Source organism: Callospermophilus lateralis, chromosome 3 (genome assembly GCF_048772815.1).
Source record: "Callospermophilus lateralis isolate mCalLat2 chromosome 3, mCalLat2.hap1, whole genome shotgun sequence".
NCBI classification, from domain to species: domain Eukaryota; kingdom Metazoa; phylum Chordata; class Mammalia; order Rodentia; family Sciuridae; genus Callospermophilus; species Callospermophilus lateralis.
In genome coordinates this window covers 120,760,685-120,788,161 of record NC_135307.1, presented here as the reverse complement: position 1 = coordinate 120,788,161, position 27,477 = coordinate 120,760,685, and the positions used below count along the sequence as shown (strand labels likewise).

The 27,477-nt window shown below is 49.5% G+C and overlaps 1 protein-coding gene across 4 annotated transcripts in view; it reads left to right on the top strand.

Moving 5' to 3' along the window:
• Nucleotides 1-27,477, top strand: part of Rasgrf1 (Ras protein specific guanine nucleotide releasing factor 1) — a 104,398-nt gene that overhangs the window by 32,325 nt on the left and 44,596 nt on the right. For all 4 annotated transcript variants that reach the window (XM_076848724.2, XM_076848723.2, XM_076848722.2 and 1 more), the window contains 6 exons: nt 3,416-3,508; nt 6,056-6,309; nt 19,796-19,875; nt 21,894-22,087; nt 22,600-22,709; nt 26,184-26,302. In XM_076848724.2, the coding sequence (XP_076704839.1) occupies nt 3,416-3,508; nt 6,056-6,309; nt 19,796-19,875; nt 21,894-22,087; nt 22,600-22,709; nt 26,184-26,302 (850 nt within the window). The remainder of the gene's footprint in view (nt 1-3,415; nt 3,509-6,055; nt 6,310-19,795; nt 19,876-21,893; nt 22,088-22,599; nt 22,710-26,183; nt 26,303-27,477) is intronic.

The window sequence follows — 27,477 nt, the reverse complement described above, 5'->3', positions numbered from 1 at the left end:
ACAAAATTTAACATGGAACATCAATATGTATAATAGGTGAAAGAGAAAACCACTGTGGGGAAATAGGGGAGAGGGGCCATGACCCCTCCCCAGCCAGCACCTTCCTCAGCAATGCCAGCCCTCCAGAGTGTGGGTCCTGCTTCTCGTCTCCTGTCCAGCCCACCCTGCATTCTCATCTGCTATCCTGGCACACGACACCCTATCACACCCTGTGCCCCTGGATACAGCATTTCCTCTCTCCAAATTCCCTCCCTCCCATAGACTACCTTTTGGAATTAACTGTCCTTCAAAAGCTCTTCTGGAAAGTCCTGGCCACTTCCAGGGTGAGACCCTCTCACAGCAGTTCTGGCCCTACCTTGTTGGGTTATAAATTACCCCTGTGGCTGGGTGTAGTGCTGTACACCTGTAATCCCAGTGACTCAGGAGGCTGAGGCAGGAGGATCTCAGGTTCAAAGCCAGCAACTTAGCAAGGCTCTGAGCAACTTAGAGAGACCCTATCTCAAAATAAAAAATAAAAGGACTGGGGATATAGCTTAATGGCAAAGCACCACTGGGTTAAATCCCCAGGACTCCCCAGAAACAGAGAAGAAGTTTACCTCTGTGGATGTCTGACCCCCTTCTTAGAGCTGGGAACACTTCCAGGGAAGGGATCTGACTTATCCACATCCAGCTCCTTGTCACCCCAGGGCGCAGCAACAGCGCCCAACACAGAGAGCATCAGGGTGTGCTGATGAGGTTGGCACAGAGTAGAGATGGGATCCTCTTGGGCTTGGAAGGGACCAGGGACCAGCAAGAAGGAAGGAGGGAGAGCTGAGTTGTGTGGCAGCTGTTTGAAAAGCAGGAAATGCATCAGTCTTTAGTAAAACCTGGGTCACTAACAAAAAGAAACAAATCTGGTCGTTCCACCATCAAGTACACGCTGACTGAACTCATTGTGGTTTAAAGAATGCACCTCCAGGGAGGGGGACAGGGTGGGGCACGGACCAATGCACAGTGCGTAAGGGTGGGTGACAAGCCAGGTTTTGCCTGATGGGCAAAGAAAGACAGTCTGCAGGGGCCAGCTGGTGGGTGGGCAGGGGCTGGCGGAGACACCAGGCACTGAGCTAAGTGAGAAGCCAGGCAGCCAGAGACCGGCAGAGAGCCAAAGGTCCAGTCCCCCATGACCATCATTGACAAACATCATCGAGGGCTTGGAGGTCAACCCAACAAACCATGGGAGGGTCCAGAGCAAATCTATTTCCAGAAGGGCCTCCCAGGGTTAGAGAAAGGCTGCCTCCGGGAGTGGCCTGCGGCTGCCACTGCCATCCCCAAACTGGCTCCTGGCAGGGGTGGGTGATAGCCCAAGACTTTTGCAGGGTCCCCCGGCTTCTCACCTTCTGGAGCTTCACCCTTCCAGCCTGATCCTTAAATAAAGACCCGAAAGCTGCCAGTGTCACTGGAGCAGGTAACATAGTGTTCGACCTGATTGCATCTATTTTTTTTGCCCTGGTCCCCACTGAGTAGATCTCAGGAATTGTCTCTCTGCAAGAAAAGCAGCATCCGTTTTAAATACAGACTACCCGCCCATCCCCCACCACGCACGCACACACCTAGAGTGTGTGGCACCCTAAAGAGAAAACAGGTGCTATGTGCAAATCCCAAAACTGCAAAGAAAGCAGACCAGCCTGGAGGTGAGAACCTCAGGCCCAGGTGAAGGTGTTGACCAGGTGTGCCGCCTCTCTGAGCTCTCCCAGAGCTCCTGTGTGTGTGTGTGTGTGTTCCTCAGCCCTTTAGAAGACAGATCAGAATCAGTTTTTATTCCAACGTACAAATGTTCTCAAAGGATCAGAAAAAGGGCGAGGTGGGGGAGAGCAGGCGAGGAGAGAAAGAACAGAAAGCCCACCTCCACGCTCCACATTTCTCAGTCAGATATTTTCAGCCACTCTCCAAGCCTGGGCTGGGGTAATTTTAGCAACCAAGGAGTGGAGAGCGGGCAACTGTTCCATTTTGCTTTCAAAGTGTGGCATTCACTGGATTGTGAGAGCCCATTCATTCTGTGGTTCAGCGAGTGGCCTTGAGGGGACACAGCCACGTGTTCTGAAGAGGGAGCAGCGCTGCCAGCTTGGCGATGGTTGTTTGTAGAATCCCCCGAGCTGCTATCTTTAGACACGTGGGGCTCAGTTCCTGCCGGGTTTTCCCTTGGTCTGGGGTTTGGTGGCTGCTGTTGCTCAGATTTTTTTCTAAATTCGTGTTGTTATGTAGCCAGTGACTACATGATGAGTGCCTAGGCACCCAGAGTGCATTAATGAATGAAGCAGATCCAGCCCCCTCCCCACAGAGCTCACAGCTGAGGTGGAAGAGGACCTAGGCAATTTCAGCATCCTGATAGGAAGGGCCAATGTGCTGTGGGAGCACCTGACACAGGACCTGCAGAACTGAGGTGGCTGGAATGAGCCCCACCTGTTATCCCACCTTAGTTATCCTAAGGGGTAGTCCCAGCAGCCCCTGGCCACAGTGCAGCTCAAGGTGCCCAGCTGAGTACAGATTGGGCACCAAAGAGAACTTTAGCTCTGAGAAGTGCTTCAGAGCTGCCCAGGGAGGGGAAAGCTGAGCCAGCCAGGCCATCCCCAAAGCCACCTGCTATGATCTGATTTATACCCAGGTGTGGTTTTTGCTTGGAAAAATAAAGGAACTGTTCAAATGTCCATGGACAGATGAGAGAGAAATAAAATACCATCTGTACTGTATTTATTTATTATTTAACCTCAAAAAAGAAGAAATTCTCACACAGGCTACAGGCCAATGAAGCTTGAGGTCATTAACCTAAGTGAAATATGCCACACAAAAAGGACAAATACTACATGATTCCATATATATGAGGTCCCTGCTAGGAACCACACAGAGAAAGGGGGACGGTAGTTGCCAGGGTCTAGGTGAGAGGAGAATAAGAAGCTGCTTTGTAAATGGTACAGAATTTCTGTCTGGAAAGACAAAAGAGTTGTGGAGATGGATGGTGGCGATGGTCACACATTACGAACGTACTGAGTGCCACTAAATTGTACACTTCATTAAAATGATCAATTTTGTGTTGCACGTTCTTTGCCACAATAAAAAATTTAGCAATAAATGAACTGATGGCTTGGGAAGTCGAGAGGAGAATCAACGGATTTAGGCGGAAGTCTGCAGCCCTGGGCACAGAAGGGCCTTGCCCAAGGTCACTCGGATGACCGCAAACCATGGTGGACAGCACTCACTGTCTTCCAGATGCTTGGGACATGTCAGGTTCCATGACCCAGATGCACAGGGCAGAGGACCCAAGCCACCGTATCACTGGCTCTTGGAAAAGAAGAGGCAGGTGCTCAGTTGCCACCATGTGCCCACTGCCCACCTGTCAGTGCCCTTCTCCGCTACTAGCTGACCTGTGTTTCTGTTGCAGATCGCATCCCTGCTCAAGGACAATGAACGCATCCAGTCCACCCAGACTGTCACCCCCAACGATGAAGACAGTGACATCAAGAAAATCAAGAAGGTCTGTAGAGAGCCAGCCTGGAGTTGGCCATGTCCTACATGTCCCCAGGGCACACCACACACCTTCTCACCTCAGCTCCAAAGACAGAACCAACAGCTCCTGACCCACAAATGACAGCTTGTCAAGCCATTTCTTCCAGTTATCCCTGGGAGGTAGGGTAGTTCAGCTCCATTTTACAGATAAGAAAACTGAGTTTCCACTAGAGGAAGGAGTAGGTGGAGCCAGGACCAGAACCAAGGCCTTGAGAGTCCCAACTAAGAGCTTTCCTCCAACTGCAAGGCAGCCTTGCTGAGTCCCCCCAGGCCACCTCTCCATCATCATTCTCTTGCATGTTCCCTACTATCACCCATGCACCACCTCTCTCAACTGCCCTACAGACTCAGCAGGGAGCCTGGCTTTTATAGGACCCACAGTGAGCCCCACTGCTTTGACTCTGTTAGTGCTCACAGAGGTAGACAAATTGGGAGATACCAGGGATTGACCAGTGGCCAGGGTGGTGACAGACTGGCACAGGAAAGCAGCATGGCTTGTGTTTGAGCTCTACAGACTCAGGGTAGGGGAGCCTGACTCACCCTAGGAGAACAAATGAAACCAGAGATGTCTGTTTTTGAGAGTGCAAAAGGACCCAATGCCACCTAGACCAGAAATTGCAATAGACGTCCCACAAGCCAAGTTCAGCTAGTGCTTTAAAAGCTAAATACCTCACACAAAAATCTGAATTTCTGTTTTCTCAAAAATAGCAGTCCAAGTGCAATGGCACACGCCTGTAATCCAGCAGCTTGGGAGGCTGAGGCAGAAGGATCACGAGTTCAAAGCCATCCTCAGCAACAGCAAGGCTCTAAGCAACTCAGTGAGACCCTGTCTCTAAAGAAAATACACTGGGATGTGGCTCAGTGGTCGAGTGCCCCTGAGTTCAATCCCCGGTACCAAAAAAATAAAGAAATAAAAATAGCCAATGTTCATTAGCCACTTTCTATGTGCTATATACTACTTTAGGAGCTTGGTGCAGATTAAGTGGATGCTCATTAAAAGCCTCCTAGATTTTATTATTATCTCCATTTCATTCTTGGAACGTCTGAGACACAGAGAGGCAAAGTAACTTGCTCAACTTGACACAGCAAAGTCTTTCCAGAACAAAGGTTCAAATCCTGGCCACCAGCTCCAGAGCCCACACCCTCAGTCACCAGGACTAGGATATACTGCCTCCTGAAAATACAGGAGGTCTAGCAGTCCCAGACTGCCTCTCATACATGGCGATAGTCAGGAAGAGCTGCCCCATCACATCCCTGCCCAGCTGGGAACATGCATCTATCTGCAGGACCTGCCAGGTTTGTAGGCACTGGGACTTGCTGCCCAGGTCTGGGAACATCCCCTCCAGGCAGAGACAGCTGACTGGCCTTCTCTGCTGTGGCCCCTGCAATGTCTCAGCCCCTCCTTCCCTTTGAGCAGCCTTTCTGATCGGGGCATTTGTTAAGCACCAGCTGAGACCCACCTCCCCCCCTGGCCCCTCCCTCTGCCCCTCAGTCCTTCCCATCTTCAGAGGTAGCTGCTGGGCTGAGTCAGGCTGGTCTCCACAGCACACAGCCCTAGTCGGCAGTTCTGCACCCGCCCAACTGGGCCTGTAATTCATGGCCAGTGTCCTTTCAGAAAAAGAAAAAAAAGAAAAAAAAATGCCTAGTGCCCTTGCTCCAGCTGACCTGTGTCCCTCTCTCTGTGGATCATAAACTTCCCATATAGCACAGCCACGGAAATGGCAGGGAGCTAGGTGCCCCCTGGGTTGGAAGCCTGTGCACCTTAAACAACTGTTTGCGTGGGAGTGGGTATGTGTGTGAAAATGAGTCAAGTGTTTTAAGCTCCTGCCAACACGAGGCCACTCCACACAGCTTGACTTCAAAGCCACTGAGTCCAGTGTCTGTGCTCATCTCCCTCCTGAGTTAAAAGAACCTCCAGGCAGGCGCCAGGGCTTAAAAGCCACTGCTGAGGCCCAAGCACGAGATTAGCTAATTTGCCATGTTGTGTTCCATTGATAATCACCTTGTCTCCAGACATGCTCCAGTTGAAACCTCCAGGCTTTCGGGTGAGTCATTATACAAGATAAGGTCCAGGCACAGCCTGGCAACCTTCTATCCTCAAGCCACCTCCTATATGGAGACTTGGGGCTACATTTTTCCTCCTTCATCAAGTTTCTCTAAAGCAACCCAAGAATCTTGTTAAAATGCAAAGGTTTGAGGCAGGACCCAAGAATCTGCCTTTAACCAAATCTCCAGAGATGCTGGCCCAGTCTATGGTCCACATTAGTCCAGCCATCATCTCTTCAACTCCACTTTACAGATAAGAAAATTGGCTCCTGGGGACTGTTCACCATGCTCAGCGACATGCAGGAAGCAAAGGCAGGCCTGGCCCATGTCTGAGCCCTTGTCCCCATACCCCCAGCAAAGGGGATGACAATGACCTTGGTCATTGCCCTTGAAGTGCTCAGGACCTGGAAGGACAAGAATGATCAAGATTGTCTAACAGGAGCCCCTCCCCACTGGTCTCCACACCCAGGTGCAGAGCTTCCTGCGGGGCTGGCTGTGCCGGCGGAAGTGGAAGACCATCATCCAGGACTACATCCGGTCGCCCCATGCTGACAGCATGCGCAAGAGGAACCAGGTGGTGTTCAGCATGCTGGAGGCCGAGGCTGAGTACGTGCAGCAGCTGCACATCCTCGTGAACAACTTCCTGCGTCCTCTGCGCATGGCCGCGAGCTCCAAGAAGCCCCCCATCACCCATGACGACGTCAGCAGCATCTTCCTGAACAGGTGAGCACCCCCAGGATGGGCCAAAAAGAGAAAAAGGAGACCAACAAGCATTAGTCCTAGATGCTAAGCCAAACTTGACCAAGCCCTCACCAAAAGCCCTCCAGTTCCCAGCAAAGGCAGATGAGGAAACTGAGGCCCAGAGAGGAAGGAAGTGGCCCAAAGTCTTGTGGCTGGAAGACAATAGCCCCAACAATTTGGGGGCCTGGGACAGGAGTTCAAATGCAGAAGGACCTTGTATAGTATATGTCTAAACTAGTGGCTATCAACTGGGGCAGTTTGCTCCCCAGGAGACACTCAGGAGAGTTGTTTTAACACATTTTATGTGGTGCTGAGGATCAAACCCAGCATCTTGCACGTGCTAGGCAAGTGCTCTGCCGATAAGCCACAACCCCAGCCCAGGAGAGGTATTTTTAATTGTCACAAATTGGGGAAGTTTTCTACTGGCATCTAATGAGTAATGGCCAAAGAGTGCTCCTAAACATCCTATTAATGCACAAGATGGAACCCCACAACTAAGAATCACTCTACCCAAAATTGTGCCATAGTTAAGAAGCCTTGGATTCAATGTTCAAGAATTATTGGCTTACTCGAGTTTGTGTTGCTATAAAAAAATACCTGAGGCAGAATACTTATTTTAAAAAAAAAAAAGTTTGGTTTCACTCACGGTTTTGGAAGACTAACAGCTCAGCAACAACACTGGTTTCTGGTGAGGACTTCGTGGTGATGATCCCACCTAGAAAGTGCATGTGTAAAAGAGTGGTGTCACATGGTGACAGGAAGCAAGAGACAGGGAGAGGCCAGGCTCACTCTCTTATGACAACCCACAGTGGTAGCTGATCAACTCCTGGGAGGCCACCCCACTCTATGAAACGGGCATTAATCCCTTCACCACCCAGTCATTGAGGTGGAGCAGGGACATGAATGAGGTATCAGAATAGGGTACAGAAAGAGAGAGAGAGAAACAGGCAGGAGGGGGAACAGCTTTTGGCCTCATGAGACCGTCTAGAAACTGAGTCATGAGGGGCCTCATGAGGTTGCTTTTTAATGTACATGTTGACAGTTTTTAAACATGAAATAAATGCTTTTGTGCATTTACTAAAGAAAATGAATATTATATTATACTGAAATCAGGTAACATACTACCTCAAGAAAATCCCATTGTGTTTTTGTTTTTGTTTTTCTCTTTTTTTTCTGTTTATTTTGTTTTGTTTTGATTTTGGTACTGGGGATGGGACCTGGGGGTGCTTTACCTCTGAGCTATATCCCCAGTCCTTATTTTATCTTTAACTTGAGACAGGATCTCACAAAGTTGCCTGACCTCAAACTTATGATCCTACTGCCTCAGAGCCACTAGATTATAGATGTGTGCCACCATGCCCAGACATTGAGTCTCTGACCTGAATTTGGCTGATAAATTCTGGACAGCTCAGCTGGGTTCCCAGGTTCTCAAACGTGAGCCCTTCTCTACATCTGGGTGGAGCCCAGGAGAGTACATTCCCAACAAGTTTGCAGGTACAGCTGATGCTGCTAGGCCCAGACCACACTGAAACCCAGGCTTGAGGTAAGCACAAGGTGTCCAAGGGCCAGCCAGGACCTGCGGTGGAGAACACCTCAGGAAGCACTGGTGGAGCTCCACACAGTCTGTACCTCTCTGGCACATTGAGCCATGTCTGCAAACTTGACAACTGTCGATCATCATCATCACTAAGAGCTCAGAGTATCCTTTTGCTTCTCTTTATCTTTCCACAATTGTTTTATCGCATTACCTTGATCTTTAATAGAATCCTTTTAACCTGAAATTTTGAGTTAAGAGTGTTCATGCCAGTTCAAAGAACTTGTTCAAAAATTGTTTGAAAAAAAATCACAACAGGATTTTGCATCTTTATCATGAAGAACTGAAAGAATCTGCTTGGATGCCTTTGAGAATGAATGTGAGGAGACAGGGGGTGTTTGCTTTCTCAAGAAGCTGGTATTTTCAACAGTGACCTCAAAAAGAAACAAAACTAGATAGAACTCACTAATCCTTTAGCAGAGCAGTGGGACTTACCAGGACCTATTGTCCCCTCTGCTGTGGTCATTATAAACTGGTCCACAGGATAGAGGTCCAACAGTGATTCAGGATGGAAGGAAAGGGCTGATGACCAGTGGTCCCACCAAGGGCAGGGACACTCAATCCTTTCACCTAACAAGGCAAGTGACCCACAGCACCTGGCTGTGTGCTGGCCCATAGATGTGGAGATGAGATGATCCCCATGGACCCTACCATTAGGGACGGACAGCTGAACAGATGTTTTTTTATGAAATGGAATAAGAACCCCAAAGGAGGCTGCCTAAGGAAAATGGTGTCTGAGCTTGATCGTGAAGGACATGGAAAAGGGAAGAACTTCACAAGTGGAGAGAAACAGCACATTCAGAGGACCAGGGGCAGGAATGGGACTTGATCCTGGAGGCAGGAAGGAGCCATCAGATGTTTCAGACAGAAAATGTCATGGTCGTGTCTGTGGCAGGGTGTTCAGCCTCTCCGCCTTGTGGAAGGCAATTGTAGGGGAAGAGTGGAGGCTGAGAGGCTGATGAGGAGGTTAGTGGCCATGGAGGGAGTTCCAGGCCCCCCTCCTGTCCTGCCAGCCAGAGGCACTGAGTGCACTGCAGGAAAAAGTACTACACAGAAGCGAGCTCCATCACAGGCAGAATCTAGAAAGGCAGCCCTTTTCCAGAAGCAGTAAAGAGGTTATTTGATGTGATGCCCTCTAAGATCTCCAGCTCTGAAACAGTGACACTATGGATGTGACCCTCCTCAAGGCCTCTGGGGCAGTGCCCATGCCACCTAGAACAGGGATCAGTTTTGTCTTCCACAACTGAGAAGCTCCTTACAAAACTTCGTCTTCCAGAGAGCCCCTCTGTTCAACCGGGGTGCTGGTCTCCTGCTCAGCATTCTGAGCTCTTCTCTGACAGCAACACCCCCAGGCCTGGCTTGGATTTTAGGGGCAAAAAGAACAGGGTTCTTGTCTGAGGAGAATCTCTGCACAGAGAGGCAACACCCCCTCCTCTGCTGATATTCTTCCAGGTCTGTTTTAACCTTTTCTGAGAGGCATCCTAGGTCTGCTGTTGTCCACCTTGTAATCTCATCGACTCCAGTCACAGTAGCAACAGTCAGATCAGTTCACACAACCTCCAAAATATGAACCCCAGAGGTCATCAGAAATGACTGGGCCAGGACCACTATCTGCCTCTTACAGGTATCAGAAAGACGAATGAGAGAGTTGTTGTAAAACATTTAGCATCAAATTCAGCATATCCCAAGTTCTCATAATAACACACCTGCAAGAAATCAAATTCAAAGCTAATGTGGAAAGAGAATTCCCAGTTCATTGTATAAAGCCAGCATTACCCTCACATGAAAACCAGACAAAGGCATGATGAGAAAAGAAAAACTGCAGCCCAACCTCTCTCATGAGTGTAGAAGCAAAATCTTATCAACGTGAATCCAGCAGTGTATAAAAAGGGAAATAAAAACCTGACCAAATGGATTCATCTCAGGAATGCAAACCTGATTCAACACTGAAAATTAGCCAAGGTCATTTATTTATTGTCTTTCTACAGTCCTCTCTCACCATTTGGAGGGTCGTGGTTCTGTAGTGGGAAATGAGGGTCAGGACACTGAGCTCTAGAAGCAATACTTTATTAATGGTGCCACAGCCCAGAGGGATAATTCCCAAAGTCTAAGTCCCAAGCACAGCTGGGCTTTTACTTTTTCACATAAGCAAGTTTGGGATCTATCAAGGCATGGGAATTGGTACAATTCTATTGGAGGGTACAAGCTTGTCAATGATCTAGGGACTCAGCTCACACACCAAGCCTAAAGGGGGATTGTTCTGTCCCTGTTGCTTTGTTTCCTCCTTCTGCTACTGTGGTTGTCTGTTAGAGGTACCTGTTAGCCACTGCAAGTCTCTATGGTTAAATGTCAGTAAGCAGAGCTGCTGTGTGTCAATGTGCAAAACCACAGCCTGTCAGCTCTTAAACTGCTGAAGTTCCCATTCTGTCTACCACAGCTCCAGGATCCCCACAGTATGAAGACCTGAAGACTCTCAATCCCCTTATAGAGAGAGGCACAGTATTTGAATACTACCTATACACATCCCACTGTATACTTTAAATCATCTCCACATGGTATGATACCCATAAATTCTGTATAAATAATTGTTATACTATATTGTTTAGGGAATATTGATAAGAAAAACATCTCTATATAGCTGCAGGGTTTTTTCCAGGATTTTCAATCCACATGTGGTTGAGTCTACGGATGTGGAACTCTGGGACATGAAGGGCCTACTATGTGTTAGGCAGAAAGAGTCAATGGTCCTCTCAATGCGTTCAAGTCTGATACAAGTGGCTTCTTCCTTCCAAATGCGCCCCCAACTTATTCTCAAACAGGAATGAGCCGGAGAACTTTCCTTCCCTAGGGACCAGGGACGGGGTGAAAGAGCTAGAAGGTGCTTGCCACATGATCCCCTCAGTGTATAGGCCAGTCAGGGACAGCACAGTCCTCCCTGTCTTAATCTCCATGTGTCTCATGAGCATAAAGAACAGCTGGAATTTTCTTTGTTCCCTTAGCACAGCCCACCAGCATGGTGCAGGCCTGAGTGTTGTGGGGGTACTTTCCACCCTCGGGTGGTGCTCTGTGAGACCCACTTCATGCCATGCTCCTTGTCCACATTCAGCCTGCCTGTGTGCCTTCAATCCTCAGAGACTCCCCAGAAAGCTGGAACCAGGGCTCAGAGAGGTAAAGGGAGGTGCTCAAGGGCACATAGTGCAGTAGGCAGGGAACGGGGAAGCTGAGATTTTTAAGCTTGAATTGTTTTGTGTAAAGGACCATGTTGCACCATGTGCCTTGTTAAATCATGGGCCAGAATCCTCTCCATGATCTCCATTCTTCTAAGGAGTGTGATCATCACGGGGCAGGACTCTGCATGTTCTCTCTATTCTAGATTTTTCCCCATATGTAAGCCCAGCATTCCCTCCTACTGTAAATGCTATGGGGGCAGGATCCAGGGCAGGAACCACCCTGGCCTCCCTGCCTCAGGTCATAGCACAGGTATCTGGGTACCCCATGCCAGGAGCACAGGCCACCAGCCCACTTAATGGAAAGTATTTCTGCACATACCTCTCCCCTAGGCTTGCTTCCAGGTGGAAATGGACAGCCGCATTAGAAACCTGATGACAATTTGGTGGTTTAATTTATTGGAGCTCATTAACAGTGGTCCTGAGGACAACAGAGGCCTCTCTCTAGATTTGTAGAATGGGGAAAGGGGTCAATTGTGTTTTTCTCCTAAAAGGGAGAGACCTTGGAAAGCCACACCTGCAGTGGGCTTTGTATAGCTAAGACAAGGAGTTTATTCATAGACTTGGGCTATTTCACTGTCATAGAAGCCAGGCCTGGTATCCAGTGCTGGGAACCACAGGCAATGCCCTGGAATGAGAGACACCAGTTACTGGGGATGGGGTCTGTGTCTTGATGCCGCTGTGATGGATTGACAGGGGCTACCTGGAGCCCTGGATTGGGAAGAGGATGAAGCTCCTGGGAGGACCATGCCCCAGTCAATTCCTCCTGTCTGCATGGACTGGGGAGTGGAGAGGGGAAGGCACTTAAAGCCACCATGAGTAAATGGCAGAATGCAACAGGCAGAGGAGGGGCAGGGTAAGAGACCTACTCCTGTCCTGCTCAGTCACTGCCCCACCTTGGACGGGCCTTGAGTAGTCAGGCTTCCTTCCATTCCCTCAGGGAAGGAAGGAGGTGAGAGGGTCCCAACTGTGTCATTAGGCAGGCCACCCCCCCCCCCGCACCCCAGGATACTCTTTCCACCCTACCGTCCTTCCCAGGGCAATCTCCTTCTCATCTCTTTGTTTCCTTGGATGTCATGTCCCTGACACCCCTGACACCCCTTCCTATCAACTGGTCCCCTGATTGCACACTTCCAAGAGTCCCTCTGCAGTCCCTTTTGTAGCCTATGTCACACCTAAAGAATGATTTTTGTGTGTGTGTTTGGATTGTCCACTAGACGATGAACTCACTGGGTGGGGACAGGGTCCTAGAATACAGCTACACCAACTACACAATTCAGGGGGCATCATTCGCATACACCAGGGGTCAGCAAAGGGCCAGGTGACAAATATTGTAAACTTTGGGGGCCATAGCGCCCCTAGAGTAACTAAGAAGTCATAGATAATCCATAAACAAATGGCTCTGGCATAAACAAAAAAATTTATGCACACTAATATGTGAATTTCATGTCATTTTCTCATATTGCCAAATATTGTTTTGACTTTATTCAACCATATAAAGTGTAAAAATTATTCTAAGTTCTCAGGTCATACCAAAACAGATGTGTGCCATATTTGGCCCACATGACACAGACAAGGGCCTCTAGAATGTGTACCCAGCAGCCTTGGTGGGGACAGTTACTGGGGTTCAAATGCAGGGAGAACAGTGTCCCACCAAAGGTCTGCCAGTAGGAGATCTTGACAACTATGTGTTAAGTGAGTGAATGAAACACTGGTTCTGCAAGATGTAGGAGGTGTTCCACCTTCAGAGGGTTGTATACATGTGGGAAAGTGGGAAACTGCATGCTGTGTTCCCCTTAGGGTCCCAATACACTTGCTTAGCATTTTAAAAGAATCAGTCATTTCTACTTAAACTGAGAAGGAACATGAAAAAAATCTTCTTACCAAAATTTGATTTTTTAAAAAAAGCACATTTGCATATGCACAATCTCTCCCCTTACCCTCTTTGCTCTGCCCCCCACCCCCAATATAAAGGAGCTATGCCAACAAAGAGTTGGGGAAACAAGCGAAGGGAGTAGCCTCAGGCAGAAAAATACTTGACAAATTCCAGGACCAGAAATAAGGGCAGAGTCGTAGGAGGGAGGGGAAAGAGAGAGCAGCCCATAGACCCACTGAGGCTGTTCCTGCAGGGCTTTGAAGACCAACTAAAGGCCACTCCACATGATCAATTTAGATTTTTAAGAGATGAATCTGCTTGTGTGGAGAATCAAATGTGGTGGACCAGGGCAAGACTGGAAGCACAGCAGTTAGGGGTCCACCAACAACAGTCCAGGTAGAGATGAAGGGGAGGCGGGGGTAATCGAGAGCAGAGAACAGCATCAGCAGTTTGATGGCCTACATGTAGGGGTGAAGGAGGAGGAGGGCCTCTGCCTGAGAGGCAGGTGGAATGGGGCTGCCGTTCAGTGAAATGAGAAGCCCATGAAGGAGGAGCAGATCTATGGGGTAGATCAGAGGTCAGAATCAACAAGAAAATTGCAATGAGTCCAGATTGTTAAAAGAAAAAAAAATCAAAATAGCTTTTCCCTTCACCTACAAGGAATACTTAGAAAATATAATATGAGAAAAGGATTGCATTCAATTCTGAAACAAGAACAGAAACTATCCAAGAATAAACCCAGGATCCGAGCAATGAGGGCATGAACCAAGACATCAGAAAGTACAGAAATGTACCTGCACCCTAGTATATCCATGACCAAAGATGCCATTTTCACCCAAAATCTTTTGCAAATTTAATATCATTCCAATGAAAACACAGGCTGGCAACAGGTTTTCAAAGTTAATTCGAAGGAATAATGCACACAAGGAAATAATAATAATAATGTTTCCTACCTGTGATTAAAAGATATTAAGATTTACAATATAAAGTGATGGAAACAGCCTGAGACTAATACCAGAGTAGACAGTAGATCATTAAAGTAAAACAAAAGTACAGATTCCAGAGTGGATTAGAATTTAGGAAACAGGTGATTCAAATTGGGCCATTGGCTCACCAAACTAAGGAGAAGATTGTACTTAGATCCCTTATTTTCATCACACACCAAAGTGCTAGTTGGCTAGTTACATATAAAATTTAGATAAGATCTGGGTATGGCTCAGTGGTAGAGCTCTCGCCTAGTATGCATGAGGCCCTGGGCTCAATCCCCAGAACCACAAAATAAAATTCAAAAAAAAGAAACAATAAAATAAGACAGGGATAGATGTGTGTGCCAATGCCTGAAGCAGAGACAGAAAGAAAACAGCACACTCCACAAGCAAGTTGAAAACCCGGCACATCACCACCAAACAAAACCAACAGGCAAATGGCCCAGCACAAATGTCTCCAACATGTATGTCAACTAGATGCTTAACAGGGAAAGTTACTTAAAATTAATAAAGAGAAAATTGAAATGAGTTTAACCAGGCAATTCCCAAAAGAAGAAATACACATTGTCAATACATAAGAAAAATGTTCAAGCAACCCACTAACAATAATTATTTAAAAGCAAGTCTAGTCAAGATGATTGTAACCATGGTAATCTCTGAAAGTAAGATTACAGATGGGGGCTGGGGTCGTGGCTCAGTGGTAGACCAGTTGCCCCTCATGCATGAGGCCCTGGGATTGATCCTCAGATAAAAGTAAAAACATAAAACAAAGATATTATGTCCATCTACAATTAAAACAGTATAAAATTTTTTTTTAAATGATTGCAGGTGACATTCTCTCCCTGTTATCAAATATGATGGACCATATTTGCACTTTGAAGATGGAGCCCTCATCTGTACAGGCACACCTCATTTCCCTGTGCTTTGGTGCACTTTCTAGATGTTGTATTTTTCACAAATGGAAAGTTTGTAGCAACCTCGTGTTGAGCAAGACTGTGGGAGCCATTGTTCCAACAGCATATGCTCACTTTGTGTCTCTGTGTCATGTTTGGTAACTCTTGCAATATTTCAGGCTTTATTATTATTTTGTCTATTATGTTGAGCTGTGATCAGCGATCATGGATATTACTGTTTTGGTAGTTTGTGGACTTAATTGATAAATGTTGAGTGTGTTGACTGCTCCATCAAAGGCTCTTGCCTTGCCCCTCTCCCTCTCCCCAGGCCTCCCTAATCCTTGAGATACAACAATACCCTACAGTGGCCGCTAGTGTTCAAGTAAAAGGAAGAGACACAGGTGTCACAGTTTTCAATCAAAAACTAGATATGCTTAAGCTCTGTGAGGAAGGCCTGTTGAAAGCTGACGTAGTCTGAAAGCCAAGCCTCTTGCACCCAGCAGTGAGCTAAGTTGTGAAAGCAAGGGGAGAGTTCTTGAAGGAAATTGAAAGTGCTACTCCAGTGAACACGTGATGGCAAACAGCCCTATTGCTGATACGGAGAGAGTTTGAGCATTCTCGATAGAAGACCAAACCAGCCAGCAGCTAATCCAGAGCAAGACCCCAATTACTGCCATTAATTCTATGAAGATGAGTAGAGGTGAGGAAGCTGCAGAAGGAATGTTTAGAGCTGGGACAGATTGGTCCGTGAGGTTTAAGGAAAGAAGCCCTCCCCCATTATAAGGTGAAGCTAAGTGCTGATGTGGGAGCAAGTTATCCAGCTGACTTGAGATAGCTGTGAAAGTGGCTACGCAAAACAATAGGTTTCAATGCAGATGAAACAGCTTTCTACTGAAAAAAATGCCATCTAGGACTTTCTTAGCTAGAGAGGAGCAGTCACTGCCTGATTTCAGAGCTTCAAAGGACAAGGCTGACTTGGTAGGAGCTAATGCCACTGGCGACTTCAAGTTGAATCCAATGCTCATTTCATGCTTTGAAAATTATACTAAATCTATTCTATCTGTTGTCAATAAATGGAGCCACGAAGTCTGGGTGACAGCCCATCTGCTTACAACATGATTTACAGAGTATTTCAAGTCTACTGTCGATACCTACTGCTCTGAAGGAAAAAAAAAAAAAATTCCTTTCAAAATATTATGCCATTGGGCTGGGGTTGTGGCTCAGTGTAGAGTGCTTGCCTCACACATGTGAGGCCCTGAGTTCATTCTGCAGCACCACATAAAATTAATAAATAAATAAATAAAATTATTTTTTAAATATATTACACAATTGACGATGCACCCTGTCACCTGAGAGCATTGATGGACATGTACAATGTGATCAATGTTGTTTTTATGCCTGCAAACCCAATATCCAGTCTGCAGCCCATGGATCATGGAGTTCTTTTGACTTTCAAATTGTTTTATTTAAGAAATGCATACTGACATTAGTAATGATTCCTCTGGGAAAAGTGTTATGGTTTGGGTATGAGGTGTCCACTAAAGGCTCCTGTTAATGCAAGAATATTCAGAGGTGAGATGATTAGCTTGTGAAAGCTGAGACCTCATCAGTCCATCCTAGTCTGAATGGACTGGGTGGTAGAGTAGGCAGGTGGGGCATGGCTGGAGGAGTTGGGTCACTGGGGGTGGGCCCTGGAAGGATCATTCTTCCTGTGCCCCTTTTCCATCTCTGCTTCCTGACCCTGCCATGAGCTGAGCAGCTCCCCTTCTCTGGGCCCTTCCCCCATGATGTGTTACCTCACCTTGAGCCCAGAGCAATGGAGTCAGCCATCTCGGGACTAAGACCTCTGAAACCATGAGCTCCAAATAAACTTCCTCCTCCAAGTTGTTCTTGTCAGGAATTTTGATCACAATGACACAAAAACTGATGGAAACACAAAGTAAATGGAAAAACTTCAGGAAAGCATTCACCATTCTAGACACCAGGAGGAACACTCATGATTCATGAGAAGAGATCCAAGTATCAACATCAGTGATTCAGAGGAAGTTGACTCCTACCCCTGCAGAAGATTTCAAGGGGTTCAAGACTTTGGTGGAGGAAGAAACTGCAGATGTGGTGGAAATAGCAAGAGCACTGGACCTGGAGTGGACCCTGAAGATGGGACTGGGTTGCTGTGATCTGGTGATAGGACAGGGGTTTACTGCTTGTGGATGAGCAAAGAAAGTGGTTCCTTGAGATAGACTCTGCTCCTGGAGAAGATGCCGAGGACATTGTTGAAATGACAAAGGATTTAGAATGTTTAACATAAAGTTAGTTGATAAAGCAACCAGCAGGGTTTGGGAAGACTGACTCTAATCTCCAAAGAAGTTCTTTGGGTAAAATGCCATCAAATAGCATTGCATGCTACAAAGAAATCTTTCGTGAAAAAAGGAGTTTATCCATGCTGCAAACTCCATCATTGTCTGGTTTTAAGAAATTGCCTCAGCCACCCCTACCTTCAGCAGCCACCACCTGGATAGGTCAGCAGCCATCCACAGCCAGGCAAGACCCTACAGCAGCAGAGAGAATATCCCTCACGGAAGGCTGAGATCATCATGAGCATCTGTTAGCAATGAAGGACTTAATTAGAGTATGTGCACTTTTAAGACAATATTTTTGCACCCTTGATAGATGGCAGTATAGTGTCAACAGAACAATATTGTTCTGGGGAAAACAGAAGATCATGTGACTCGCCTTATTGACCTGTTTGTTTTATTATAGTCATCTGGAGCCCAACTTGCCATATCTCCAGGGCATGCTTGTGTATTTTTGTGGTTCTAGCTCATGATGATCCTGATTTGCTCTGTGCAAGCCTGAGCAGGGTTGGAATTGAAGGAAGTTCATTTCCTCCCTGATGAGTCCTCCACAGTTATTTGCCACAGCTGCCTGGGAGTGGCTTCCCTGAATCTTGTTGTAGCAGTGTTCAGGGTTATCTAGAAAGATCTAGATACATGTCAAGATCTTACGTATGGCTCCATCAGGAACTCCTGAAAGTCCCGTGACTGCCGTGCCACCCACTCAGCCTAGATGCTCTTGGTTCTGTCCCCTCTACACTCTCCTGAACCCCTGGCTGAGTGTCTTGGTCTTAAAGGGTCTTCACAGGTGGTCAAAATTTTTTTCTTAAAATTGGTACAAGTTTATTCATTCCATAGTCTAGTTTGAGGCCCACCCCAGAGAGAAACTGGCCTTGCTAAGTGTTGCTATCCCTGGAGGGACCCTTTTTACTTGGAGCTTTAGGGAGTTGACAGACAGACAACAGATAAGATCCACACTTGAAAATAAGAACTGGAAAAGTATTCTCTACTTAGGGAAAAAAAAAAAAAGGTCTTGTTTCAGTCTTTAAGTTTTCCTTTCCTTCTGTACATTCTGTGGAACACAAGGGAGTTCCTAGCTTTGCCCTTCAGCCTGGAGGTGCGTGTTCTTGCTCCTTCTATCCCTAGCCTCCCTGCCTCCTTCTTGCCTCTCCCCACCTGTCTCCCTACATAGCGGGATGCACAGGACATTGCAAGCCCACCGGGGTCATGAGCCTCTGACGTTTAGAGGCCCCTCTGGGCACAGCCTCCTCCACCTCCGCTGCAGCTCAGGGCCTCTCTGCTCTCTCAGCCCCTCCCTGCCAGCTCTTGTGCGGAGGCAGGGAGACCTGGGGATTCCAGTGGCTGTCAGAGCACAGACTGCTGGGAGAGGGGACAGCATCCAAGGACTGCCTCCCAGAGTGGAAAACACCAGCACTGGGGAAGCACAGAGGAGGGAGGGAACAGAGAGCACAGCCGTGGAGAATGTGGCAGAGAAAGATGAGAATGTTCCCGGGGTAGGGAGACAGGCCGGCAGGGACAGGACCGCCTGTGACTCTCAGGGGCTTTCCTTCTTCCTCTCTGAGCCTCAGTTTTTCTATCCGTAAATGGGGTACACTGTGAAGTTCCCAGACACGTTGGGGGAACCCCCAGGTCCCCAGGTGTTGGGAGCTAGAGCTGGCAGCAGTGAGGGAGGTGAGATGGCAAGGCCACTGGGAAGGGAGGAGGGGGCCTGCCCCGCAAGGTAGCTTCTTTCTGGTGCTCTCTGTGTGCTCACAGCTTGTCTGGGCAGAAGAGGGCTCAGGCTGTTCTCTGGGACCAGCTTCTTGGGGAGAAGTGGGCATGGAAAGAGGCAGGGAGGGGCCAAAGCCAGCTTGATGCCCACGGAGTGCTCAGGGGCCCTTCCCCACCAGGGCTTAGCTGCCAATAAGAACACCACGTTCCCAGGGCACATGTGGAGTGCCCAAGCAGGGTATTTTGGCTTTTCAGACTTCAATGCCAAAAAGGGGGCAGCATTTGCTGGGCACCTGTGATACCCCTAGTACTCACGTCACCCATTGTTTACAGGAGCTTCTTCATTTCACCTTCCTGTTTTACACAGAAGGACTGGACTTCAGAGGCAGGAAGCCCCTCACTGGGGTCATGTGGCTGACAGATCTGAGTGGGTCCCACGCCCTGAATCTTCACATCATCAGGGCCACTACCCTGTGCTCTCCAGAGCCCTGGCTCCCTCCATGTATCTCAGGGGGCACCCCCACAAGTGGGACCCGAGGAGACTCAGAGGCCATGGGCCAGAACAGCCCCCACCTCCACCCTCTTCACAGGCAGGTGACCCTCTGCTTGGCTGAACACTCTGCAGTCCCCATCTTGAGGTGCTTAGTCATTTTTTCACAAGGGCCCCCGTATTCATTTGGCGCTGGGCCTCACGTTCTGTCTGGTCCATCCAGCTGATGGAGTTCTCACAGAAAGTCTGCCCTGAGGAAAGTGTCCCTGCAGAGTGCCACGTGGCTGGGAGCAGCAGGAAGTCCCTGGCCGGAGCTCACGCTGTGCTTTCTCTTTCAGTGAAACCATCATGTTTCTGCATCAGATCTTCTACCAAGGCCTGAAGGCCCGCATCTCCAGCTGGCCCACGCTGGTCCTGGGTGAGTAGCCAGCCCTCGAAGGTGCCCCAGCCCATCCCCCTCCTGAGGCCACCCCCTGAGATGGGGGCAGCTCTGTCCTTCCAGAGCATCAGAGTGTCACCCTACAAACCCAGACACCCTGAATGGTGGTGGAAAAAGACAGACAAGTTGACACAAGTCATAGTTCTAAGCGGAAATAATATATTTTTAGTTTTTTTATCCACTTTTCCCTTTTTAAAAAGAATGTGCACATGCCCATTTGAGGACATTTGAAAATCCAGAAAAGTAGAAAAAGCTTAAAAATATCACCCATAATTCTGCTTCCCAAAGATAACCACTATAAACACTCCGGTGTTTTTCTTCTGTACATAGATCCTAAGGGGTTTTTTTTCCCCCATTTTACATAATTGCAAACATGCTGAATTATAGAGTGTGATTCTTGCAGAGTTGATTTTTTTTTTTTTTTTTTGCTCAACATTATAACAGAAGTGCTTTCTCATGCTGAAAGATTTTTATTGACCATATTAATGCTTCAGAAAGTGTCGCTGGACAAGGACTGACAGTATTCTCAGTATTCCCTGCATGTGACCATCATCCCGTGCAACTGGCTCTCATTGTTGGCTTTTAGAGTTGTTCCAAATTGTTATCTTCAGACATAATTGTCTCTGCCTGTGAAGTTTTCTCCATGTTAGAGGCCATTTCCTTGGGATAGGTTTCCAAAAGTAGAATCACTGAAATGAAAAGGTGTAAATGTGTTAAAGTTTCTGGGTTCAACCCTGTTGTCTACGTTTGTCCAAGAAGGACTGCACTGCCCAGGTACCCAGAGTGAGGGATGGCAGGACCTCGTCCTGCTCCCGTGACCCACCAGGCATGATCTTTTTTTTTTCTTTTGGCATTTTCCCAGTTGGGTAGGTAAAGATGAGTGTTGGAGGCATCTCCACTCTGGAGACAAGAAACCGGTTCCGGGAGGGGACGTTCATCTGAGGTTGTGCAGGCCACTGACACGGATCAGACACAGCTCTCCAAGCCTCCGCTAGGAGGCCTCTGGGATGGGCACTCTTTTTATGTTTCTCAAAAGCAAACAGCCCTGCTTTTCTCTGGGTTCCAAATAAGAAGTGTCTCCAGAAAGACAGGGTCTGCCTCTCCTGCAGTCACATTGCAGCAGACACTCTACCAGGCAGTGGGACGCCTGCTCTAGGAGCTGTCACATAGAGCCTACGGCAGGAAACCCAGTCCATAAGGGAAAATTCCACAGGGCTCCAGCCCATCCTATCAAATGTTGGAGGGCAGGTTTAAGGAGACTCGTTGGAATTTGGGGGTCTGGGAGGACAAGGTCTATACCCAAGATAGAATGGGCCAGAAGGGAACCACTCGGTGAACCTAGGAGGTCCTAGGACAAGGACTGACAGACAAAGGAGCCAAGGGAGGATGGGGTGGGAAGGCTTTGGAATGGGGAAGTCAGGAGACCCAGCTCCAGGCCAGTTCTGATTGACCCTGTGACTTCAGATGGTTCACTCTGACAAAGACTGCAGGGTTCAGACGGGGGCTCTTGGAAGCACCCTCAGCAATGACAGTGTTGGGTAAGTGAGGACATGGGATAGGTGGAGCAAAGAACTAGGCTGCCATGCAGTGGACCATATGGGATGGAGTAGGATCTGAGCAAGGCAGCTTCCTTCAGTTGAAAGCAATTCCCAGAGGGGAACCCAGCCACCAGCACTCCTGGCCACTGGGGAATGAGCACCTAAGTTCCGAAAGGGGTACAGGCCACACCTGACAACGTGCCCTATACTGCCCTCTCACAGGTGTCACATAGACAGCCTTGTCTCCAAACATCTGTGATTCTAATGTGGTCCAATAGCTGAGCCCATCTCTCTGGTTCTGAGTAGGGCAGAGGTATTGGTCACCCCCAAAGGCAGGGATCTTTCTGTAGTGCAGATTTAACCCTGGCCTTGGCCCTGGCCTCTGGGGGACATGAGTGGCTGCAGGATAGGTTCTCCCAGGGTGCCATCAGTCACCCTCTGGCCCCACCCTCCTTCCAGCCGACCTGTTCGACATCCTGCTGCCCATGCTCAACATCTACCAAGAGTTCGTGCGCAACCACCAGTACAGCCTGCAGATCCTGGCGCACTGCAAGCAGAACCGCGACTTCGACAAGCTGCTGAAGCACTACGAGGCCAAGCCGGACTGCGAGGAGAGGACCCTGGAGACCTTCCTCACCTACCCCATGTTCCAGGTGGCTGCCCAGGCCTGCCAGCAAGAGGGGCACGCTGCGGGGAAGCAGGGGGAATCGGGAGCCACACTTGAAGGCTGTAACTGAGAGGACACAATCCTTGGCACACGCCCCAGCCCTGGCTGGAAAATGGAGTAGGGTCAGCCCTCAGCCCCCAATCCTGACAGTGAGAGCAAGCTGACCAGTGATAGGCCTGTCCTCTCAGGCAGTGAGGGAAGGTGAGGGGCAGCTCTTGGAGACAGCCACAGGGACCCTTCATTCCTGGCTCCCAAGCCCACCACCCAGGTCCTGCCTTCTGCCAGAGCAGAGCCCAGACAGGCCGCATAGGCTCCTCAGGGTCAGAGCGCATCTGTGGTCGGGTGGTGGGGGCATCTGCACTGAGAGCACTGTGTTTGCCTCTCTTGCTTTTCATTCCTGTCCACCTGCTCGGTCTCTCTCTTGCTCCCTGCCCCATCCCTCTTCTGCTCCATCCCCCGCTACCTCCCATCTCCCTGCCTCTCCCCTGATGCCCGCAGATCCCCAGGTACATCCTGACGCTGCATGAGCTCCTGGCCCACACGCCCCATGAGCACGTGGAGCGCAACAGCCTGGATTACGCCAAGTCCAAACTGGAGGAGCTGTCCAGGTGAGCCCCTGCCTGCAGGCACCAGACAGCGGTGGGGCATGCTGAGGATGACCCTCGGGTTCCAGGATGCGAGGGGGGGCCCCCTCCAAGCTGAGTCACCTGGAGTAACCTCTGGGGTTAGCATCTTAAGCTTAGGTGGTCCCTAAGTGGGGATGGCATGGGTGGGGCTCTGTCCCTGCACACGTGGGATCTGAGGAAGGGCTCTGGGCACTCCCTTGGGCCCATCTCCCAGGAAAAGGAGCTGCCCAGGACCCTGCCCGTTTCTTCTGTTCTTCACTGTCAGTGTATCAAAACCTGGGGTGGCAGGAGCCCCAGAGTGGGTCCTGGGTGACAGGCATTCATGTGCCCAAGGCTCCAGTCAGCCGTAGGTGGTGACAGTGATGGATAAACCCATGGCTGTCCAATTCCTGGTCCTCCTGGTCTTCCATTCAGAGTCCCCAACCTGGCTCACTGTCGCCCAAAGGGACCTCCCTCTGCAAGGGGAGGAGCAGACATCCCAAGGGAGGCTCTGCAACACCTCAGGCAGCAGGTGATGACAACCTGCACCAGGTGGTGGCCGTGGAGGTTGAGAGGAGTCAGATTCAGGATGTAGCTTGAAGGAGGAACCAAGGATTCCTTGATGGGTTAGATGGGGGGAGGGAGGTGAGAGAAAGAATGGAGTCAAGGTGATTCCAGAACTTTGGGCTGAGCGACCAGGAGTAGAATTGCTCTTAATTGAGATGAAGGAAACTGCGGGAGGGGCAGACTTGTAGGGGGAGGGGGAGGAGTTCAGGAGATTGCTTGGGGAGCACCTTGAACTTAAGATGCTGATGCGATGTCCAAGTGCAGGGGGCAAGGGGGAGGGGCATTGGAGTCTGGAGTTGAAAGGCAAGAGATATTGTCAGTCATCAGCTTGGAGATGGGATTTAAAGTCACAGCACTGGTAAGATGGCCAAGGGAGTGAGTTTAAGGATAAAAACACAGGAACCAAAAACTGGATCCCAGGGCTTCCACTGTGTGGAGGTAGAAGAAAGCAAGACCTGAGAATGGGCCTTGTGGTCAGAAGTGGGCTGGCAAAGGCTGCAAAGGAGGTAGGTCTTCAGGGGGTGGGGTTCACTCAGTCCCCTGACAGCTTCCTGAGTACAACAGGGGACAACCAGTCAGGCCACTGCTTCTAGCTGCACAGAGGAAGGAACGGGCTAGACCAGGGCACAGCCTTCCCCGGATCCTTCCAATACCCAGCTGAGTTACAGACTCTGGGTGGAGAATCAGGACCAAGATGTCATGGGGTGAGCCTGCAGAGGAACAAAATCATTGGCAGGAAGGAAGAAAGGACGGTGCCCAGGGATCCAAATCCTGCACACCCTTGTCCGAGGGAGAGGGCTTGGGACTGTCATAAGGCAGTGGGGCTTCTCGTTGCTGAGGAATGCCCTGCCTGGTGCAAATGGGTACAGGCGCACAAGGCCTAAGACCCTGATCCCCTTTCCTCCAATCCTGGGTTTGCAGCCTGCTTGCTTTCTTCCACCTATGCCTGACCCAGAACCCAGCCTTGGTGACATATAGGAATGGCATAGCCCTTTCATTCTCCTCTCCCCCTCCCACAGGGCAGCCGAGGAAAGCTCTCTGTCCAGCAGGAAGCCAGCAAGATGGCCAGCCCCTCCCCAGCTGTGCTCAGAAACACTGGTCCCCTCTAGGGGCTGGGCCTGCATTTTTCCTTCTATCTTGAACCCCTATATCCTGACTAATAACCCAAGGCTTCACTTCCAGGTCCCCCAGGAGCCCCCCAGAGTTTTCAAACTATGTTCACGCAGGGTCCCCCTCACAAACCCCAGCCTGGGGCAGCACTTACCTTCGCCAGCTACCGTTTGTTCACGTCCTACAGGAAAAATGAGTTTTTCTGTTTTACAGTCTCCCCTTTATGTTTTACCGAGTACAGCCTCCCCCACCCTCCCCAAGAGATCTCATTACCACTGGCTCTTTCAAAATGGAGCCCCTCTCTAGGAAGGAACTGAGGCTCCTGAAGAAAAGATTCCATTTGATGCCCCAGACTGATAGACTGTTGAGTGAGTTCACGCCTGAAATGCTAGTCCCCATCCAGGAGGGGGAAAAAAACCTGATATTTATTTTCCACCAGTGACAGCAGAGACAATGGTCACTGCCCTTGAGTACAGCACCTACCAAATGCCAGGCTTGGGGCTGGTCCCTGAAATATTCTCTCTTCCATCTTCATCCCCACATCCTACAGATGAGGGCACTAAGTAAGGATCAGAGGGCTTGAGTAATTTGCTCAAGGTCATGCTGATTCAGTGCATCACAGAGACCGCTCAAGTGCGGTCATCTTTCATCCTTGTGAGGGCTAACCTGGATGGCATCTGCAAGAGAACTCTAAGCCACACTTATCAACCTGCCCCTGGGTGGTCGTCTTAAAATTGTAGGATTTCAAAAGACTTTGTGCTCTTCTTAGAGTAAGTAAGTGGAATACTTTTCCAGAGTCACCCTACACACACACACACACACACACACACACACACACTACTCACTACTTTCCTAAGAATCCTAGAAACAAGGCAAGGCAATATTGGCCTCCAACACCCATCTTTTACCACCAATGCTGTTTAAAAAGCAATTAAATGGTGCCACCTCCTGGAAATTATGGATATTGCAAGAAATCAGAACAGGGACAAATGAAAGTGGTTTACATTCCTTCCCAGAAGGGCCATAGCCTAGGGAAGCAAGCTGGAACCGGTCTTCCCCTGAGCCAGCTGGGTTACCAGGCACTACAGATAGATAACCATTCCTGGATCTGAGCAACATTGAAGAGACAACCATATAAAAATCAGGAGCCAGGTGTGGTGGTGCATAATCCCAGCAAATCCAAAGGCTGAATCAGAAGGATTCCAAGTTCAAGGCCAACCTCAGCAACTTAGCAAGACCCTGTTTCAAAAAGGGCTGGGGATGTAGCTCAGAGGTAGAGCACTCCTGAGTTAATGGGAGGGGGATATTAAAAAGAAAAAAAGGATATGCAGAGAGTATTCAGAAGGAGAAAACTGTAAATGCAAAGGCCCTGAGATAGGAATGAGCTTTGTTCTGTGAATAAGAGTAAGAACAGAAGGGGATGAAGGGCAAGGTAATGAATAAATGATGTCCCCCATTCTCCCACATCTCTCCTGGGGTTGGGGCTGGGCCTGCTGTCTCTGATCTACATGGCTCCGACTTTGAAGTATGGCAGGCCTGCTTCCTAACTGCTTTTATTACTTTTTTTCTGAAATAAAGCCCCCTGGTTCCTCAGGGTGTCAGAAGGATGAGGTGGCACCTGTGAGGTGCCTGGCACACAGTGGGTGCTCACAGACGCCCACCGCTTCCCCCTCATGCCTAGAGGCCCGCCTGAGAGTCCCGGCTCCTGGCCCTTCTTAGATCTGGCCATAGACCCAGCATTCTGTCCTCCCTGGGAGGTGGGGTGGCCTTCCTCTGACCCTGTCACCCCTGTTGCCACAGAATAATGCATGACGAAGTGAGTGAGACAGAGAACATCCGGAAAAACCTGGCCATCGAGCGCATGATCATCGAAGGCTGTGAGATCCTCCTGGACACCAGCCAGACCTTCGTGAGACAAGGTGTGGTGTCTGCACTCCCCTTCCCCCCGCCACCCCCAGTTGGCCCCACAGTGGGAGGGAGGTGACACTCAGGGACACCGCCACTTGGTTTGGCTGCCTTGTGCCCAAACCTGCTGCAGTGACTGCAGATGATGGAATCTCTGCCTACAGGCGCGGGTATGGTTGATTCTCACGGTTTCCTTCTCTCCCGAGGTAAACACGAGTCTGCCCAGATGGCCTTGGGTTTTCTGTTGTAAACACTGATATGTCCTTTGGGGGGAGAAAGTATGAGACAGGGGATGAGGACAGAAACCAATTCATCCCGTGAGTCGTAAGAACTCTTGGTGACCCGGGGGGGGGGGGGGGGGGGGGTGGGTACTGGGTCGGTCTCCGTCCTCTCCTTACCATCCTCTGCATCTAGGGAAGGCAGTGTCCACAGTGGGTCTCCTGGTAGAAGGGCTTCCCTCCCTGTGGCCCCAGCCTACCTTCCAGCAGGATCAGGTGTGCAGCTCGCCCTGGCCCAGGGTTCTGACTTCCAGCTTGGGGACCTCAGAGCTGCAATACAGTTGAAGGTCATCTCATTCAACTTCCATGTTCTGTGGGAGACTCGGCTCCAGCTCGTATGCCCCAGAGGGGACTGCTGCCTCCAGATGGGCCTCCAGAGCCCCGTCTACCCAGCCCAGGGACTCTGACTGTGAAAAACTTACCAGAGCCTCCCAGTGGCCCCATGCAGCTGCTTCTGGCCCTGCCGTCCTTGGGATGGATCTGGTGTCCTTGGAATTCTGCTCCCAGGACCCACTGTGGCCTCTGTGCCCCTCCCCAGGCTCACTCTGCAACATGCTGAGCCTAGAGTCAAACGTGCCGGTCTCCTGGCCTCCCTGTCCTGTGCTGGGTGCTTTCTATGCAAGAAACACCCCACATGGTATCTATAGGCCTCTCTGAAGGAACCTCAGACTGGGTTTGGCTCAGAAGTGACCCAAAATGTGGCCCCTCCTGGAGTGGGCAGTGCCCTCACACTCTGAGAATTTGCTCCATCACCCCGCCAGAGCTCCCCACCCACACACAATGGGGAGGACTGCAGACAGGACAGGTGGTCCAGTCAGCCCTTTCCCACGTGAGTCATGTAGCCAGCAGTGAGTGACCCCTGCACTGTCCAGATCAGGCCTCCATGGGGCTCTGGGGTTGCTCAGAGAACG